Below are 17,544 nucleotides of genomic sequence, written 5' to 3' on the forward strand. Positions count from 1 at the left end.
GTAGAAAAACAAATAGATAGACAACAACTCGCAACTTAACCCCCCCCCACCCCCCCAAAAAAAAAAAAAAAAAGAAAATCACAGTTCTCCGTTTCTTAAAGGGACAGTGTAGGAGTTCAAAGTTCATAAGCGGTAAATAGCCAACCTGCAGCTGGTTCCGTTTAGTTTCAGGCCAGACGAGTTGATCCCAGAAGCTGAAGCTGACATTTGTCTGAGATGAGCTAACGTTTTTGCAGGAGCCTTTTAAAGGATGTCGGCTCTGCCTCAAGCTTTTACTCGCTTTGAAGTTTATTATTGTCTACGTGAGAAATAGAGGTGCTGAGCGCTCTCCCCGCATGAAACGTGGACTGAGAACAGAGCGCTTAAAGTGCTTTCAGCCTGAGTAACTGAAAACACTTTTCAGTTAACAGGAAGGCGGTATAAAATACAACAAATTAGCATTCATCTAGCTTTATGTTTATGCCTTCCACGCCAGGTTGCTTCTGTGCTGTGACTAGAACCTTTGCACATGTCTCACACAGGAAGATCGTTAATAACTCACTGTCTCCAACCTATATTTATTTCATGAGTAATTAAATAGTAAATTCAAATGAAACCTGCAGCCTACATGTCTGACTAGCATTTGCATAAACCGCTGTGACGATTTTTTGAGAGGGGATCCGTTTTAAGAAGGTAGAAGTTCATTTTGGTCTCAGACTAGCTGCTGGCTTCAGCATCTAGTACCAACTAAGCTGGATTTATATTCGGTAAAAATGCTAGGAGAGTCGCCTGCTGCAGGTAAGATATTTACAGAATCTCGATCAGAAGATCCTGGACTGTCCATCGAGGTCATTTTCTGTTTTCGTTCATGTTACATTGACGTTTCGCAGGGGCAAAGCCCAGGATGAGCAGACGACATAGCATGGAGAACCTAGAGCTGGTGAAGCTCACACCGGACAAGATGAATGTGAGAGAAATACGATTGGCTACGAGTTTTTGCTTCCGTCAGCTACATTTCAATGTTGCTAATCACTTTAGTTGTGTTTTGAAGGGTCAGAAGTGGAGCAGCGACATCCTGACCAAGCAGTCCAAACCGTCACTGGCCAAGAGCTCCTCCAAGCTGTTTTTTGTCAGCCGCCTGCGGGGGAAGAAGTACAAGATCGGGGGCTCCACCAAGGTCCTCCAGGACACCAGCAACACCTTGGACACAAGTCAGACGTCCACACAGGGACCACAGAAAGTACGCAGCACAGGATTCGTTTCATCATCATCAAACCCAATCAGTTCTTTTCTGTTTGTAACTTCTTGTTTTCTTTGCAACCCAGCGACTCTCTCCTGAAATGCTCGGAGATGAAGGCTTCTTTGACCTCCTGAGCCGTTTCCAGAGCAACCGCATGGATGACCAGCGCTGCTCCGTTCAGGACAGAGGCAGCAGGTTGTCGTTAAACAGCGGGCCGGATTCGCCCCCCAGAACCATCAGGAAATGTGGGTCAATGTAGTCGGTGAAGACCAAAATTTAGAAAATCCTCAGTGATGCTTCATGTTTATTCATCCTTTTTTGTTTTTTTTAAATCTGCAGCCGTTTCAGAGTCTGTGAACTTAGCAGGATCGTCTGGCAGACGGCTGGAGGAATCGGCGGCCGCTGGGGGAAGCCTGCCAGGTCTGAGACTAAATCAGAGCAGCAACCAGGCCGTGTTGAACCACCTGATGGCCAACGCTGACAACGCCGAGCCTGATGAGGATTTCTTTGACATGCTCGTCAAATGCCAGGTGATTTAGATCTCAAAGTTCATTCTGGGCTTTTATTGTTACTCAAAGTTCTGGCTTACCACAAAGTCTAAAGTGCTGAAGTGTTAAGTCACTCCGGAAATGGAGACATCAGAATGAACTCTCCTGGATTTTTATTTTTAACGGCCATTGATTACCATGACATCGTCGCTTGATTGGCCAGCAGACGTGCCTCCCCAAACTTAAAATGTCAAACTTCTGCTCCCCCAGGGTTCCCGCTTGGACGACCAGCGTTGCGCCCCTCCCCCACCCCCGGTCCGAGGACCGACCGTCCCCGACGAGGACTTCTTCAGCCTCATCATGCGCTCTCAGGCCAAACGAATGGACGAGCAACGCGTCACGTTGCCTTCTGCAGCCAGATCCAGCTCAGACTAAACCAAGCACTAAAAAGGGACAAAAAAAAATATATATATTTTTTAATCTCACGAAGTTGTGAACTACGACATGACTAACTCAAAGTACAACTCTTGTCTCATTACATTTGTCCTTTTGGACGAAACAAAGCACTGTAAACATTGTACAGAATAAGGAAGAAATCAACTTGTTTCGCACAACTTGCACACCAACAATTTCAGCAGGAGCTTTATGGACTCCTTTTTTTTTGTTTTTTCGAATGGCTCTTTATGAATGAATTTCATTTCATCTTGGTGTATTTTTCAATACACAACTGCAGTTATGTTTGTATTTATTGTACCTTTTTACATTTCTGTTTACTGCTGTCTCTGAATAACCTTCTGAAGATCACATTGGTGAATGAATTTGTATGAAAACAGAGGCTTGTATATATGGGTAGTTTCCAAATACTTTCAAATAAAAATAAAAAAAAATCTAATAAGAAAAAAAAACCGATGAATCTTTGCTATTTTGTATGAAATGTTTGAGTTAAGAAATAAAAACATCACCGTAGAAGTCCTGTTATTTATTTGTAAAAGACACTTTATTGAATGTACCGGTAACTTGACCTCAAGCTTCAGTTCATTTAAGTTACTTTTAAAAACAAGAATTAGGCTCAATTTAAGAGCCACTAGCATTTCAAAAACAAATAACTGTACATACATAAACACTGAAATAAATAAATCTATGTTTGTTAGTTTGGCCTCATCTCAGAAAACAATATACTCTAGAATAACAAAAAACTTAAATATGCATTTTTAAGTAAATCTGACTGCTACAAGACGATGTTAATGAAAAAAAATATATATATAAAAACAATGCATATGCCCCAAATAAAGTTTTCGAATAAATATTAAAAGCACCCTCACTTCCATCCAGATGTCATTGTGCATATGGTTGGACCAAGACTGACACCTACTGTTAATACACCACAACAGCAGCAGCAGACAAACCTAAGCTCAAAAGAATGACAGGATGTGCAACCGATATCTGAATACTGTACATCTCCTCGATGCTGAAATATTAAAAAGGTCCTTCGTTGCAAGCAAGCCACTGCAAGACATAAAAACAACACACCGATTCCAAATCAAACCAACTTGGCAGCTAATTTACACATTCTGGGCCGCGGCAACGCGTTGGGTACATCGATGGTGGCGACAACCTCAGACAGTACGACAATATCTGCAGAACCAGATGCGAGGAGCTTGCGGCTGACGGAAATATTACGTGTTGCATCGGTTTTTCTCTACCTCAACGATAGCAGCGTTACGGCAGCTGTTGGGAAACGATACGCAGGAGAAGGAATGTACAAATTCTTTACAGTGAATTCTATAAATGAACGTAGCATTGTTTTAGTTATGGAGACTGAGAAGGCACCATCAGGGACAAAAACTCGAATCTCGTTAAACCCCAACAACTCCTCGGTGAAAAGGACATGCAGAAGGAAACGTGTGTGTGTGTGTGTGTGTTTGCGCAGAGTGAAAACAAATTGACTCACATGGGTTCAGGAATTGAAAGGAGAACAAACCAATATTTTAACCCTTAGGATGATAAGGAACATGCAGCATGTGCTTCTGATGTTTATCCATTTGGTTCACGAGTCGAAAGGAAAGGTTGATTTAGCAGTTTGTGTGAGCACGCAGCAGGGATGTGACTATTCATAAAGGAAGGGAAGCATCGTTTTAGTGCACGTCTTCTACGTCTAGTTTCATGTTAGGGGTTGTGTCTCCACAAAGTGACGGTGCGGTCGGCGGACGATGAGAGGAAGGACAGGTCCTGCGTGTGCCAGCGACACTGAATCACCTTGTCGCTGTGCTCTCCCACCACAGTCTGGGGCAGCTGCTTGGTCAGGTCACCTAGAAACGCAACACAGAGACGTTCAACTTCGCTTCCCCCCCCCACACTGAACCGACAGAATGCGTCCGCTCCATCTCTACAGACGCACCTTGAAGGTTGGTGACCATGACCTTTGTGTCGTAGGAACCGGTGAGCAGGTAGTGCGCTCCGGGGGAAAATCTGACCGATCGGACGTCGCTCGTGTGGGGCCGGTACACCTGGACGATCCGTCCTCCTCTGATGTCGTACAGCATGCAGGCGCTGTCTTCCTGTCCTGTTGCTAGGAGACGGCCGCTCGGATCGACCGCCACAGAGGCGACAGGACTGCCTGTTCAGCGAAGAAGACGTGAAATCCAGTTGATACTTTTGAATCTTTCCTCCACGAAGCACCAGTTTGCACCAAAGTGACAAACGCAGACCTGAGCCGTGGAAAGCAGTTCCCACAACTCTCACGCAGCTGGGCACCCTGAGGTCCCAGAAGCGCACCGTCTTATCCTGGGAGCCCGACGCAATCATCCAGCCTCCCCAGGTGTACAGAGACAAAATGTGACCTGCACAGATCAAACAAAACAATAATCACAGTCCCTTTGCTTTGCGACTCCACACCTTTGTGATTAAGCTGATGCGGAGAGGTGCAGAGGTAAATCCCTTGGGGCACCTGTGTGTCCACTGAGCGCGTGCAGCCCTTGCCCCCTCTGGCAGTCGGTAGTGTAGATGTTGCAGTCTCCGGCTCCGGCGCTGATCAGGATGGCCCCTCCACTTTCTGGCCCCTCCATGAAGGCCAGGTCTCTGATGGTGCCGTCATGCATGCTGAACTCCAAGTCCGGCCCTGGAGAAACAGAGACACGCGAATCAGAGTTTGATCAAACAAAGTTGACTCTAGCTGTAGCGTAACGTCGGGGAGAGCTCTCGACCTGTGGCGTTGCACGTCTCTGCGCTGAACGGCAGGACTTTGACATATTTGTCGTTGGAGCCTGTGGCCAGCAGCTGACCGCAGTGACTCCAGGCCACGCAGTAGATGGAGCCTTTGTGGTGTTTGTTCCTCTTGAAGCGAACAACCGGCTGCTTCGTTGGACTGGACACACTACAGAGCAGAGAGCAGCAATGAGAAACTGTTAAAAATTATAAATATATATATATTTTTTTTATTAAACAGCTTTTTCCCTAAGTTTAAATCTAAAACCATCAACTCAGTTAATTTTATGCCACTCCTACAATAACCTATCAGGTTCCATTTCAAAATTACAGGCAGCATTTTTAAACAATATCCCCCCCATGTCAGAATTTTAGTCCCAATTAAATTATATGTGTAAAACATGAAAGAGCACAGATGAAGTCGGCTTGTGAGTAAAAGGTCATTTCACAGCATTGTGCGCATCTGGAGGAACTTCCAGATCCGCTCCGTTTCAAAGTGCGGTGTGCTACCTCGAGTTGAGTTTTTCTGGATAGGCGCACACTCGCAGTGTTTTGGAGTTGGATCCCACGGCGTAGAGAGCGCCAGACGGGTGAAAGGCAACAGCTCGGACGGCCTGAGTGTCCTCCAAACTGTGCACTGGTACAAACAGGTCATTTGTTTTATCGCCCTGAAAAAAAACCCCAGCAACATCTCAGGTTAAATAATTAAACACTTTATGGCACTTGGGGGTAACAACCCCAGCAGCAGTGGCTTCCTGTAGGTGTTACTATTTTATTTTTTGCTGAGAGTGTTTCTGGTGCATCCCCACCTCTTTGCTCCGGGTTAAAGAGCCAGGCGAGTCGCTCGGTTGACCTTTCGGTTTCTGTCCACTGTCAAAAAAACAAAAAAAAAAACACCACCACCTCAGAAACACTCATTAAACGAAGGCGTGCGAGTGGGAAAGCTAAATAAATCCCACCAACCCTGAGAGCACAGGGGACTCATTTGGAGGCGGGACGACCCGGCCCCCTACGCTGCGCTGCGGGGTGCTGCTCACCACCCCTCCCCCGCGGCTCCGGTTCTGCTCCGGGGTCACAGATGGCGGGTTGTTGTTGTCCTCGGAGGCAGGCGTGTTCCCGTTCCCGTTGCACTGCTGGGTCAGAGATTTCACCTCGTCTCCCAGGTTCTCCATTCCCACATTGAGCTCCTCCAGCTTCTGAATGGACCTGCAAGAGCAAAGGCACATCGCAGCTTGTTCTTCTCACAGCACATTTATTTCAGTTTTACTTTTGTTTTTGGAAATAAAGGGGGAGGTTTATTTAATTTTTACTTTGTTGTACAGGCTGACACGGCAGCAATATCAAGTAAAAACAAGAAATAAGAAGACAAAAGAATAAAGGATTTTATTATAAGCACCGTCATCCCTCTGAATAATGTAGAAGTCAGCAGGGACTGGGAGATTTATGGTAGATGGAGGACCGTGAGGATGACTAAATCAAAAAGCTTTTGTCCTGCTGAGAGAATAATAATAAAAAAAAGGATACATTTTTCTTTCTTCTTTTTAAATAATTGTTTTTCTGTAAATCTGCTGGAGTCGGATTACCTTCAAGTCTCTGCATGTGAAAATATAGTTGCTATTAAGCAGGATTTTAACACTTAAAGTGAGAGTCCCAGGTGGTGCAGCAGCTCGGGGGCAGATGGTGCCGCGCAGCCTGGAGGGGGCTGCGCCACGTGAGGGCCGGCCTCGTGGGACCCATTATTTTCAAGACCTTAACGCGTCAACTTTATGCTTTCTGACAGCTGCGCCCCTTTTGTTGGACAAACACCATACAAAAATTAACACGGCTTCGAACAAGAGCGCCGACGTCTTTCCCTGCTCCTTTACAAACTGTAGTCGTTTCGTAACGAATACATAGTTGCTGTGAACAGGAAGCAAAGAAATGCACGTTTTTTTTTTTTTTTTTTGTTTTTTTTAATTCTACAAAAACAATTCAAATCTGAAATAAATTGTTTTTGTTTGTGGTCAGCCCCTCTGAATCGACCATTTGCTGCAAGCCTTCAGGGGTCCAGTCCATGTCTCTACCAGCTTTATACTTCGAGAAACAAAAGTGTTTATCGTGTTTTTGTTGCAAACTGTCTCGACTGGATTTCATTGCAGAGATTACCTGGAAATTTCAAGCATATGAAAATGATTTGCTGTACTCCATAATTCTAGTACAAGTCTGGTTGCGTGTTCATGCTGGAAGGTGAACCTTTAACCCCAGGCTCATGTTTTTCGCAGCTTCTCATGCTTTTCTTCCAAGATTGTCCTGTTTATCGTTTTAATTCAAACTAGCTTCCCCATCACTGCTGAAGAAAAAAATTCAACCCCACAGCATGATGCTCCCTCCGCCATGTTATCGCATGCTCATTTGCACATACCATATTTTTTCCTCTCTTTGTATTTTATTGTCATCAAATGCTACCTGATTTAACAGGGATAACAAAATACAAATAAAAGTGGCTTAGTCGCATCTGGCTATTTCATAAAAGACGTGACGATTATAAAATTAAAGGTGCTCTCTTGTCTGTGATGATTCACCAGGACGCACCTACAGTGTAAATACACTACTGTCCAATCAATGAGACAAATACACAATTTTCAACTGAATTATAATTTTCTAATTAAATTATGACAATCATCATTTATGAAGGGGATTTGAACGTTGTCCTTGAAAACAGACGCTTTTATAGAGAGCAACATTTAAATCAACATGAACAAATATGTTACAGATCTACATTTTGACGATGATATCAAGACGTTACCACATATGTCATGTGAAATACGTAATTCTCATGTAAAATACAAGAAGCTGAAGGTCCTGCTGTGTCCGTACCTGTTCAGGAACTTCTCGGTGAGGCTGTGCTGCATGTCGCTGGGCGGAGGGTCCTGCTGCACGCCTCCCTCCAGCAGCATCTGCTGGTACATCTGCCTCTGCTGTTGCTTCTGCTCCAGGTGCTGCTGCACACGCAGCCGCTGCCGGTAAAACTCCTCGTACTTCTCGGTCGACTCCCGTAGCTGAGGACAGAGCACGACGCACATAAGAAATGCAATTATTCATTTTAAAAGCATGAGAAGGCATAATGAATGGATTTCATTTGACCAGGAATGACAGATTGACTGTTTTAAAGAGATGGAAATAAATTCCTGCTGTTATTTTGTTCAAGGAAACGGAGAACAACTAAGGTTTTTCTTTAGAGACTGAACCATTTAACAAACACTTCTGATTTATTTCATTTTATCGATGTTTTAGTCGCCGTCTGATGTGTTGATTTAATTAAACAGGGATCCAACACAGATTTTACAACCCTCTGGACGTTTAAGAAAAAAAAACAAAAAAACCTAGTGAATTATTATATTAGTGAATTATCTCCACTAATAATGAAACAATAAAACTAAGATTAGGTCTATTTTCAAGATGTGTCAATAAAAGCACAGCTCATGACCTTTGACACCTGTATTCTGTTTGTAAAAAAAAAAAACTGAAGTTGTGACAATGATATTAAGAAACAGATAAATCATTGTAAAAACATATTTAGACTTACATTTTTAGTGTTCTAGATAGTCTAACAAAACATTTTTCTGAACTCAATTTTCTTTCCCCCCCCCCCTTTTTTTTAAAGCAAATCTCATACTTTCCCACACATCCCACATTTAAAGAAAAACTAGAGCATTTTCTAGCTCAATCTGGACCTCTCAAAGACGCTTTGTGAACTCTTCACCTCTCCCGTCGGCTCAGGTATAAAGGGGAGGGAAGAGGGTGAGACGGAGAGCTGAGGACAGGTCACTTCCCCGCTCTGTCGTCTGCTTCCTGCCCCGATGAGCCGATGGGAACAGACTGGATGAATGTTTGGGGAGAGGCCAGAGCCTGGCTTTGAGCCAGACGTGGGAAAGAGGCACAGAGGAAAAACAAGGAGGAGAAAGCCGGGACGTGAAAAAGATCTCAGAGGCTCGTACTCGGGTCTCTGCGTGTGAATCTTTGTTTGACACCGACAGTTACGTTTTAGTTTTATATAAACTTACAATAAATGACTTAACTGAAGATAAAGGGAAACACAAAGGGGCCCAAAATAGGTACAATGAAGCAAACAAACATAATTCCTCATTTGAAGCCGACACAAGGGCATAGATGACCCATTTTATGTAGCTCAGCCACTGAGTCGCTGATCCCTACTGACATGCAGCCTCATTACGCTCATTATTTACTAGCTAAACAGGTTGAAACACTTCGTTGATTTTTCATCAAAGTCTAAAATATTACATCTTTGAGACACAGACAAGTTACTACCAGATGCGATGGTAATCTTTTTGTTGATTTAGTCAGTTTTCACACAGTTTCGTAGCAAATAGATGCATCCTCATTATGCTGGATGAACTTCCCTCTTCGTCGGCGTCAGAGACGCTAACGTAGATCGATTCAGATTAATCAGAACCGACAGCGTCACTGCGGGCAGAACTCATCCATGGAATAAGTAAAAACAAATTATTCGGCAGGACAAACGTTCACCTCATTCCTATCAGCAGATTCAGCCGTCGGCGCGTCCTCGCCCGGAGCCGAGTCGGGCCGCGCGTTCGGAGCCGCACCAGAGCTCAACATCTTATCTACGGGTGTGTCGGTTCTGGATCTGCACACGCAAAAAAAGACCGCAGCGTTAGAACGTCTGCTAAAACCCGGAATCACCGGTTTAGTAAATCCCCAAATAATCACAACAAAAATGCTTTTTTTCCCCCTGACAGATATTTGTAGGGACCAATGGCTCTGGCAGCGAAATATTTAGCAAATTTAGAGACGTAGCAATATATGTAATCGCAAAAAACAGCTTGAACTGAAATAAGTATTCAGTAAATATCATGCATTTAAGCTGTGTATGCTAATAATAGATTTTAGCGATGCTTGTTTATTGCAGCATGAAAATGGTTGATTAAGTCATTAAACTGCATGTCTTGTGTTTGCCATGATCCCAAAACAGAAACACATCAACACTGTTGAGATAAATATTTTTAGATCCTGTCACTGTGGCAACACTTGCCAACAATATCACATATTTTTACACTTTCATGAAACCCTGTTTTTGTACAGATCTTCAACTTTCTAACACTAAAAGCCTATGAATTCTGAATTTAGCCAATTGTGATTTTGCTTTAGGAAGTATAAACATTATTGTTGGTTTCCTTTTGGTTCCTAGTAGAGAAATCATCTAAATGTCGAAGAACACAGATTTCCCCATGTAGAAAAACGACAAGCCTTTAACAACTCTTAGCATAGAAGCATTGTCATTATAATGCAGAGTCAACGCATTTAAAAGTCGAAGTCTATTTTATTTGTCCAGGTTTGTCATTTCATCTTTCACTGAAGCTGCTGACAGCTTTTCTGCTTCCTCTCATTTCCTTTTTAAACGTCCGTCTCTTGCTGACGAGAGCTTACTTAAAGTCTTCTTGATTTAATAACTTCCAATCAATTATTTTCTAGCTACAGTGTGTTCACTGGCTGGAAAAAGACTGGATTTTTAGTTTCTGTCTGGCACATCACAGATCACGGCCGTTCTGGCCTAAAATCGTCAGATTCTGATAACCAGGTTTCTTACGTTTCGGGCGATTCCTCGAAGATGCTGTGGCAGTCGGAGCTTTCCATCATCAGACTCCTGCTCAGGTTCTGTCCTCCCACTCCTGGATAGTGGAAGTTTGCAAAGGAGTGAGACATGGGAGAGACCCCTTTCCCTGGCACAATCTCCCCACCACTCGCCCTCTTATCCTGGCCCGACAAGCCGTAGGACAACCCGTCCAGGGCTGGGTTCAAGGACCGGGTCATGTAGGTGTCTGCGGACTGAGGGCGCCGAAGCGGAGAGGAAGGGTACGGGGAGAGTTTGCTGATGAGCGGGGTGAGCAGGTCGGCGTAGCCGGTCTTAGCCGGCTTGACCAGGCGGTCGACGTGGATGTTGAGCTGCTTCTGTTCGAAGGCGCAGGTGAAAACGCTGTGGGAGAGGTTCTGCATCCAGGAGAGCAGCGACAGGTCCAGATCGTCGCAGCCGTTACCGCACAGCATGTCGACACCCAGAAGGACCTCGCTCTCTGTTATCTCCTCGCCTGTTGCCTTGCTCTGCACATGACAAAAAAAAAAAAAAGCCTGAATGTTAATGATTGTAAACAGAATTATGCCAACAACTCAGTCCAGCGTACATCTTCAGTAGTTCCCACCTGGCAGAACTCCACACAGCATTCGTACAGGACTCCTTTGAGAAGCAGCTGAAAGAGGCGATCCCCGCTGGCCTTAAAGCCGGCTTCACTCAGCTTCCTGTCTGCGGGAATAAACTCGGCCACCATGTTGCAGGCCTCCTCAAAACACTGCACTCTGGCTGTGCTGGGATTCCAGTCCTGAGGGGAGGAAAAAAAAAAAAAAAAAGGTATTTTAGTCCAAAGAAACAAGTTCAAAGGTCATTTATTCCCAATACATAACAAACAAGATGTAGCTGTAACATTTTGTAAGTCTTAATCTGTAGAAATACGAGTGTCTTCCCACCAGCCCTACTAGTTCCTCTTTAGCTGAACTCTGGTTCATTTTCCCAGAAAGTCCAGTTCATTTGGGGAGGAGCGAATGAGCAACTGAACTCTGATGTGGACCAAAAAAGCTAAATCTGGTCCACTTAAAAACCTGGGTCTCAGTTCAGTTCAAGTGAACTCTGGTGTTGTTTGAATGCAAATGTGAATGCAGAGTGGACCGGAGTCTGCTCCAAAAGCAGGAAGCAAACTATACCGCAAGGCATTCTGGGTGAAAACAACCAAAACAAAAGAGCGAGTCTTGCTGTAGTGAAAAAATGCCTCTCAGTCTTTGGCCAAAAAAACCAAAATGAGGAATCCTACAACCACTAAAATTTACATTTTTGTTTGGATTTCACTCTTGTTGCAACTTTGGACCTCAACCAAACCGAGTCTAGTGGACCACCGGGTGTGAAAACAGCCTAAAACTCCCACCTTGAACTCAGCGTGGTTTGTGAGGCGAGGCAGCGTTAGCAGCAGACACAGTTTGCTGTAGTCATCTTTGGACGGGCAGAACTCTTCCAGAGCGTGGAGGCACTTCACCGCTTCCTGCATGGTGAACTCCATCTAGCAACAAGAAACACGCGCTACTCAGCAGCAAGACCAAAGCAACAAACACATGACACCACACGTTTTGGCATCACTTTAGATTTAAATCTGGGAGCTGTCAGCAGTTTTATTGCAAATATTTATCCTTGTAACAACCGAGAGAAAAAAAAAACTTGCAAACCGTTAGTAAATGGAAACCTTTTGATATTTAGAGGGTTTTGTTATAAATGTACAAACTTGTATTTTTTTTTTTCCTATAAGAGATTATGCAACTTCAATAAAAGATTATTTTACACATCCTTACCAGCAGTGCCAGTAAGTGTGGAAGGTTCTTTAAATTGTAATCTGGCTCCAGATTTGGACTTACATGCTGTGGCTCGTCCTCAGCGGACATGGCGTTATTCACACACAGAGCCTCCAGAAACTTCTGCTTCAGGATGATGTAACGAAACCTGAGGAGAATGTTTCCGCATTTTATATTCACATGACAAAGATGTATAATAACTGTACACAACTTCATCAAAAACCAACCCAAAATATCAAAAAGGGTCAAACTGGAGACATTAAAAACCTGACTGGCTCACCTTTTCCTGTCAAACTTGTCCATGCACTCAAGAGGCTGGATGAACTGCAGGACCTCATCCCACTGGCCATCAAGGATCAGCTGCCTGAAACAAAACCAAACAGTTTCCCCATTTTTAGCTCTGTTGTGGAAAGAAAATCTGCAGAAAATAACTTCTTTTTTTTTTTGACATTCATCTCTATAAACTTATATTTCTCAAGGAAAGTTTTAAAAAGACCAAATTAGGCGAAAGAGAAACGACTCACACTAGAAGGGAATTTTCTCAAAAATGTATTCAACAGTAAGACATGTTGGCAGATGTCCAGTTTGATGCAGGTCTCCAGTGCAACACAGTGCTGAATGTAGCAGATGGAGTCAGAAACGTTGGACATACATAACCGGTGTGGAGCTGATTTACCTGAGGAACAACATGTCGTCTGAGTAGAGGCCATTGATGACGCCGCTCTCCTTTTCCAGAGCGAGCATGCTGATGTGCAGCTTCCTGGAGTGGAGGAAGTCCAGGATCACCTTGATGATCTCCACCTCCTTCACATTTATGGTTTCTTCAGCCGTCATGGTGATCACGCTGGAGGGACAGGAGCAGGGAAGCTAAACACAAAAGACCAGGGAAGCAGCCAACATCTCAGCTGTGTGATATATATATATATATATGTGTGTTTAGAACTTGAAGAAGTTAGGCAAAACAACAGCCTGACTGCAGCAGGCCAGGGGAAAACAAGTTAGGAAGAGAAAAGTGACTCATTAAAACTGCATTATATTCATTAACTTTTATCAAGACAACCATCTGTCTTCTGCCACTTTAGCTCTCTGTTGAGAACATCTTATAACTTAAGCATCATTATGTAAGCGTGCACAGTCAGCCAGACCTAAACACCATCACACGTCACTGTAAAGGTTTAAATAAATGTGCAGTAGTTTTTCCATTTGAAAAAGTGACTAAATGTGCAGTAAAGTCAGCTAGTTTTTTAGACGTCATCTCCATTTTAGGAGCAATGGCCTTGTCAAGGGAACAGCTTACAGTAAACCATTTCACAAAAAAGGACAAAAAACGATAATATAAAATAAAACCTGCTGTCTTAGAGTAAAGTCTCCAAATGGAGACGACTGGCACAATGCAAGCTGGAGATGGTTTAATGAGTTGCAAACTGTGATGTCAGGCAGATAAATGAGTAAAAAAAATTAAATTTGTAAGCAAATCTGATCAGAATCATTGTAGAAAACAACATGTTTTTATCTGGTGGTGCAATACTGTGAACAGTCAGTTGCCTCACATACAAATAAAGATAATTATAGTAATTCCAAAATGTAGTTTTGAATTTAAAAAATAATTTTAAAAAAATCAGACATTAAGGGGAATAAAAAGGATCCAAACTCACCAGGCCATATGAAAAAAATTGCTCTATGTGAAGAGTTGCTTTTTGAGATCTAACCCTACTTCCTGTTTTCAGACTGGTTCTACTCAAAGAATTTCTAGATTCTGCAGGTCAAGCAGTAATCAAGCCTGGATTACTGTTTGACTATGAGAGCAAAAGTAAACCAAAAGATGTGGTTACTCCTACTTAATGATTTAACAAGCAGGTAAATTAAATTTTCATACGGAGCCGGTTTGGGTTGAACGGCTAATTGCTCATGAATCATCATGTGTCAGGATCAAATTGTTGTGGGTTTTGGTATTCATTTGTGTTACATTTGTTTTATACCTAGATTTGTTTGATGATATGAAACATGCAAGACGAACAAAAATGCAAAAAAAAAAAAAAAATTATATATATATATATATATATATATATAAAACTGTTGTCTTTTGTTACTCAAACCAGACAAAGCAAAATGTGTTTCATTGAGATTCTGAACCCAGAACTGGCAAGATGGCGGCTCCTGACGCAGCAACAAATCAACACGTCTAACACACATCTAAACATCTCTAGATTTAAAACAACCACACAATCTGTTATTTACAAGGTATTTTTCTGCTCAGTTTGTTATTTACATACTAATCTGACATTTTTTTGTGGATGGATGATGGGTTTTAACCACACTGATTATTACTTCATAGGCCATTGTATCTTTATGCAGCCATAAATTAAACTAAACAAAATAAATACTGCCACTCTGTACTTCAACCACAGCAAAATGTAAAATCCCAATAAAAATATTTGCACTTAGACACAGTTCATCCTTTAAATGCCCACAGAGCTGAGGATCATTTCATCTTATAATTGTGTTTTTCCATTTGGAAAACAGAGGCTGTAATTATGCCAATTTGTCAAGCTGCTTTAAGAGTAGCGGTGGTTTTAATTGATCAAATGTACTGAGATCGTGCTTCATTTGTAACAAGATGATCTAATTTTAGTTACCGTTTTTACAGTTTACTCATCAACTTCTACACAGTGACCACAAATAAAAGAAATGAGCCTACATGCCTAAATTTGGCACATTTACAAGACGAACTGAGGAAATCGTGCTGATTAGTGTTCATTCAAGTCAAGTTTTCAAGTCAAAGAACAAGATAAAAGATAGTTGAGCTGAGCAGAACAATAGCAGTGACACATGTTGAGTGGTTGAATGCGAGTAAAAGTCCGTATTTAGAGTACCTTGGGACGGGATTCACATCCTTTCAGCTTTCCAGCTTGTCACATTAAAACCTACATGCATCTTATTGGGACTTAATGTCAAAAACAACACAAAGTAATGCATAATTGTAAGGAGAAAGGAAACTGAAGTTCTTTGATCATAAGAGATGGATGGGATCGAAAACTTGTTGGACGCTCATGTCACTGTCGACCAGGTCGAAGTTCACCGCCCAGGTTTAAATCAAAACATATCCATGTGTTAGAATGGTCCAGTCAAAGTCCTGGCCTACAATTAGGGGCAGGTTGATTTTCTTAATTTTGAGAGACTGCCTGACGTTTACATATGTGAGACCAAACTTACCTCTACCTCTTTATATTTAAGAGCACTACCATATGTGAAATTGAAACAAGTTAGTATTGTTTCACAAGTACTGTCCAATGTTTTTTTTTTTATTATGAAATCAGATTGGAACATTGAAGTTGTATTTCTGACCTTATAAGACCTGACAGTTATGAAAAACAAACCCACACAAAGAAAAACAAAAAAAGATTTTTTTAAAAAGCAGGTCAAGCATTTTATAGATCAGTGATTGGAAATAAAACTGCAATCATTACTCAACCAATAACTGAGAATAAGTGGCAACATCTTTACTCTGTTACAATACATAAAATGGGTTAAATGTTTCACTCATGATACGCGCAAAGCTTGCAAAAAAACTTAAGAGGCATCATTTCAAAAAAACGTAGAACTAATGTATGTACACCTTACATTTTTATTTGACTCATCCAACATAAAAAAAAAAAATATGGAAACATGTAGTGGAAGCCCTTCGCCAAAGCCCTGAGTGAAATAAAAAACAAACATAACATGACTGAATCTGTGTGCTCATCAGAAGTTTTCCAACCTGTATCAAAGAGCGGCACAGCTTTATTTCAAGGTGCTCTAGACGGCTAAGCAGGCTGTCCTGATTTGTGATTCAGGTAAATTAGCTTTATGGAAATGAACTGGCACTCGTGTTGGTGCCATTTCCCTTCATGGGATCATCATCCTGAACAGACAGAGTGTTGGACTTAAGTGTTGCTTATTCTGGATGTAAACCAAGATACTTGTTGCCACATACAATTTTAAGGAGTCAAACCATAAAAATCTCTATGACACAGCATACAATAATGTTGTTTTGATTAAAAGGAACAATGTGTGTGAGCTGTCATTAAAGAACAAGCTCCTGTCAGAAAGCCTGGACCCAATGAAACAAGAGCCAACAGTTCTGCTAAGCTAGCCAATGGTTAGCCAATAACAAGCATTAAGCCACAGAGTCAAACAGCATAAGAAGCTTAAGTTGCTTGTTAGCTCTATACGGGCCCTGAATTTAGCCGCAGGATTAGAGCAGAACCATCAAATGGCTAGTTACTGTCAGGGCTCATACAAAGCTGACTAATTTAACCAGCGGTAGGAGGGGAGCTAGCCAGGGCCGAGGAGGGGAGAGGCATCATCCGCTAGTTAGCTGGCCGGGCGGGCGGGGTGACAGCTCCAAGCACCAGCAACACGAAAAACAATAACACTCACCAGCGTCTAAAAATACATGGAATAAAAACGCCGGTGTGTCTCCCCGCTGTTCACAGGCGGTGTCACGGTGACCCCGTCAGCAGTTCTCGTGTTGCTCCTCCGTGTCTGTCTCCCTTCCTCTAGCTGGATGTTTCTCCGCCGCTGCGCTCACTGACTGCGGTCTCTGGAGCCGCCCTGCCCAGCCCGCTGCCTGCCTTCTGCTGCCTGTAGAGCACCGCCTCCATCCATCCTCCGCACACACCAACCTCACGCACAGTTATGGGGTGTTTCTGTGAGCAGGGAACAGTGGCGGAGCTAGACTTTTATCGCTGGGGAGGGGGGGGCAAGGCTATCTGTAAGGGGTCCACTGATTATGACAATGAAAATACAGTAAGAGTACTTTCATTCACATACTATATATAAATAAAGACTGATGAAATGAAATTTGCTCATGTAATTTGCAGTTTATTATCAATGCATGCCACACAAAGCGTAAGTGGACATTAAACTCTAAATGACACCATTGTGATAAGACCAGACTTACAATGAGAATGCAGTGTCACACAGTTCACAATTACAATATCTCAAAAAAGAAGGTTCTATGTTATGTCATTTAATAGATGCTACATGTGCATTTTATTTTCAAACTTAATGCAGCTATGACCAAATGTACTGACTCCTAAACTATCATTGGTACAAGTCAGTGTTGTAGTACTCGAGATCGGTCTTGGTCTCGAGATCATTTTTTGATGGTCTCGGTCTTGTCTCGGGCGCCGAGGAATCAGCATTTTATTTCAAGACCAGTCAAGACCGCAAATATCACTAAAC

At 42.6% G+C, this 17,544-nt stretch overlaps 2 protein-coding genes across 5 annotated transcripts in view; one reads left to right on the forward strand and one right to left on the reverse strand.

Moving 5' to 3' along the window:
• Window positions 1-2,962, forward strand: part of gpsm2 (G protein signaling modulator 2) — a 14,534-nt gene extending 11,572 nt beyond the window's left edge. For all 4 annotated transcript variants that reach the window (XM_015017050.1, XM_015017054.1, XM_015017052.1 and 1 more), the window contains 5 exons: window positions 870-946; window positions 1,031-1,219; window positions 1,305-1,464; window positions 1,559-1,749; window positions 1,978-2,962. In XM_015017050.1, the coding sequence (XP_014872536.1) occupies window positions 870-946; window positions 1,031-1,219; window positions 1,305-1,464; window positions 1,559-1,749; window positions 1,978-2,142 (782 nt within the window). In that variant the 3' untranslated portion in view covers window positions 2,143-2,962. The remainder of the gene's footprint in view (window positions 1-869; window positions 947-1,030; window positions 1,220-1,304; window positions 1,465-1,558; window positions 1,750-1,977) is intronic.
• wdr47a (WD repeat domain 47a) lies at window positions 2,186-16,965 on the reverse strand. Its single transcript, XM_015017049.1, has 17 exons — window positions 16,738-16,965; window positions 12,995-13,185; window positions 12,599-12,682; window positions 12,382-12,466; window positions 11,901-12,032; window positions 11,127-11,303; window positions 10,517-11,028; window positions 9,439-9,556; window positions 7,768-7,949; window positions 5,875-6,117; window positions 5,721-5,781; window positions 5,422-5,579; window positions 4,911-5,080; window positions 4,655-4,825; window positions 4,416-4,547; window positions 4,106-4,324; window positions 2,186-4,016 (listed from the first exon to the last, which is right to left on the reverse strand). Exons 2-17 carry the CDS (start codon window positions 13,150-13,152, stop codon window positions 3,874-3,876), a joined length of 2,745 nt encoding a protein of 914 aa, XP_014872535.1. The 5' UTR covers window positions 13,153-13,185; window positions 16,738-16,965; the 3' UTR covers window positions 2,186-3,873.
• Window positions 16,966-17,544: the final 579 nt, after the last annotated feature.

Source organism: Poecilia latipinna, unplaced genomic scaffold (assembly GCF_001443285.1).
Source record: "Poecilia latipinna isolate Pla-1442-1.1 unplaced genomic scaffold, P_latipinna-1.0 Scaffold2097, whole genome shotgun sequence".
Taxonomy (NCBI): domain Eukaryota; kingdom Metazoa; phylum Chordata; class Actinopteri; order Cyprinodontiformes; family Poeciliidae; genus Poecilia; species Poecilia latipinna.

Bases quoted from the DNA above. Each gene is read 5' to 3' on its own strand.
- wdr47a (XM_015017049.1), bottom strand. From the start codon at position 13,152: ATGACGGCTGAAGAAACCATAAATGTGAAGGAGGTGGAGATCATCAAG. The intron at 12,683-12,994 runs GTAAATCAGCTC...GTTTTGTTTCAG, and splicing joins GACGACATGTTGTTCCTCAG to GCAGCTGATCCTTGATGGCC. The intron at 4,548-4,654 runs GTGCCCCAAGGG...TGATCTGTGCAG, and splicing joins CGCGCTCAGTGGACACACAG to GTCACATTTTGTCTCTGTAC.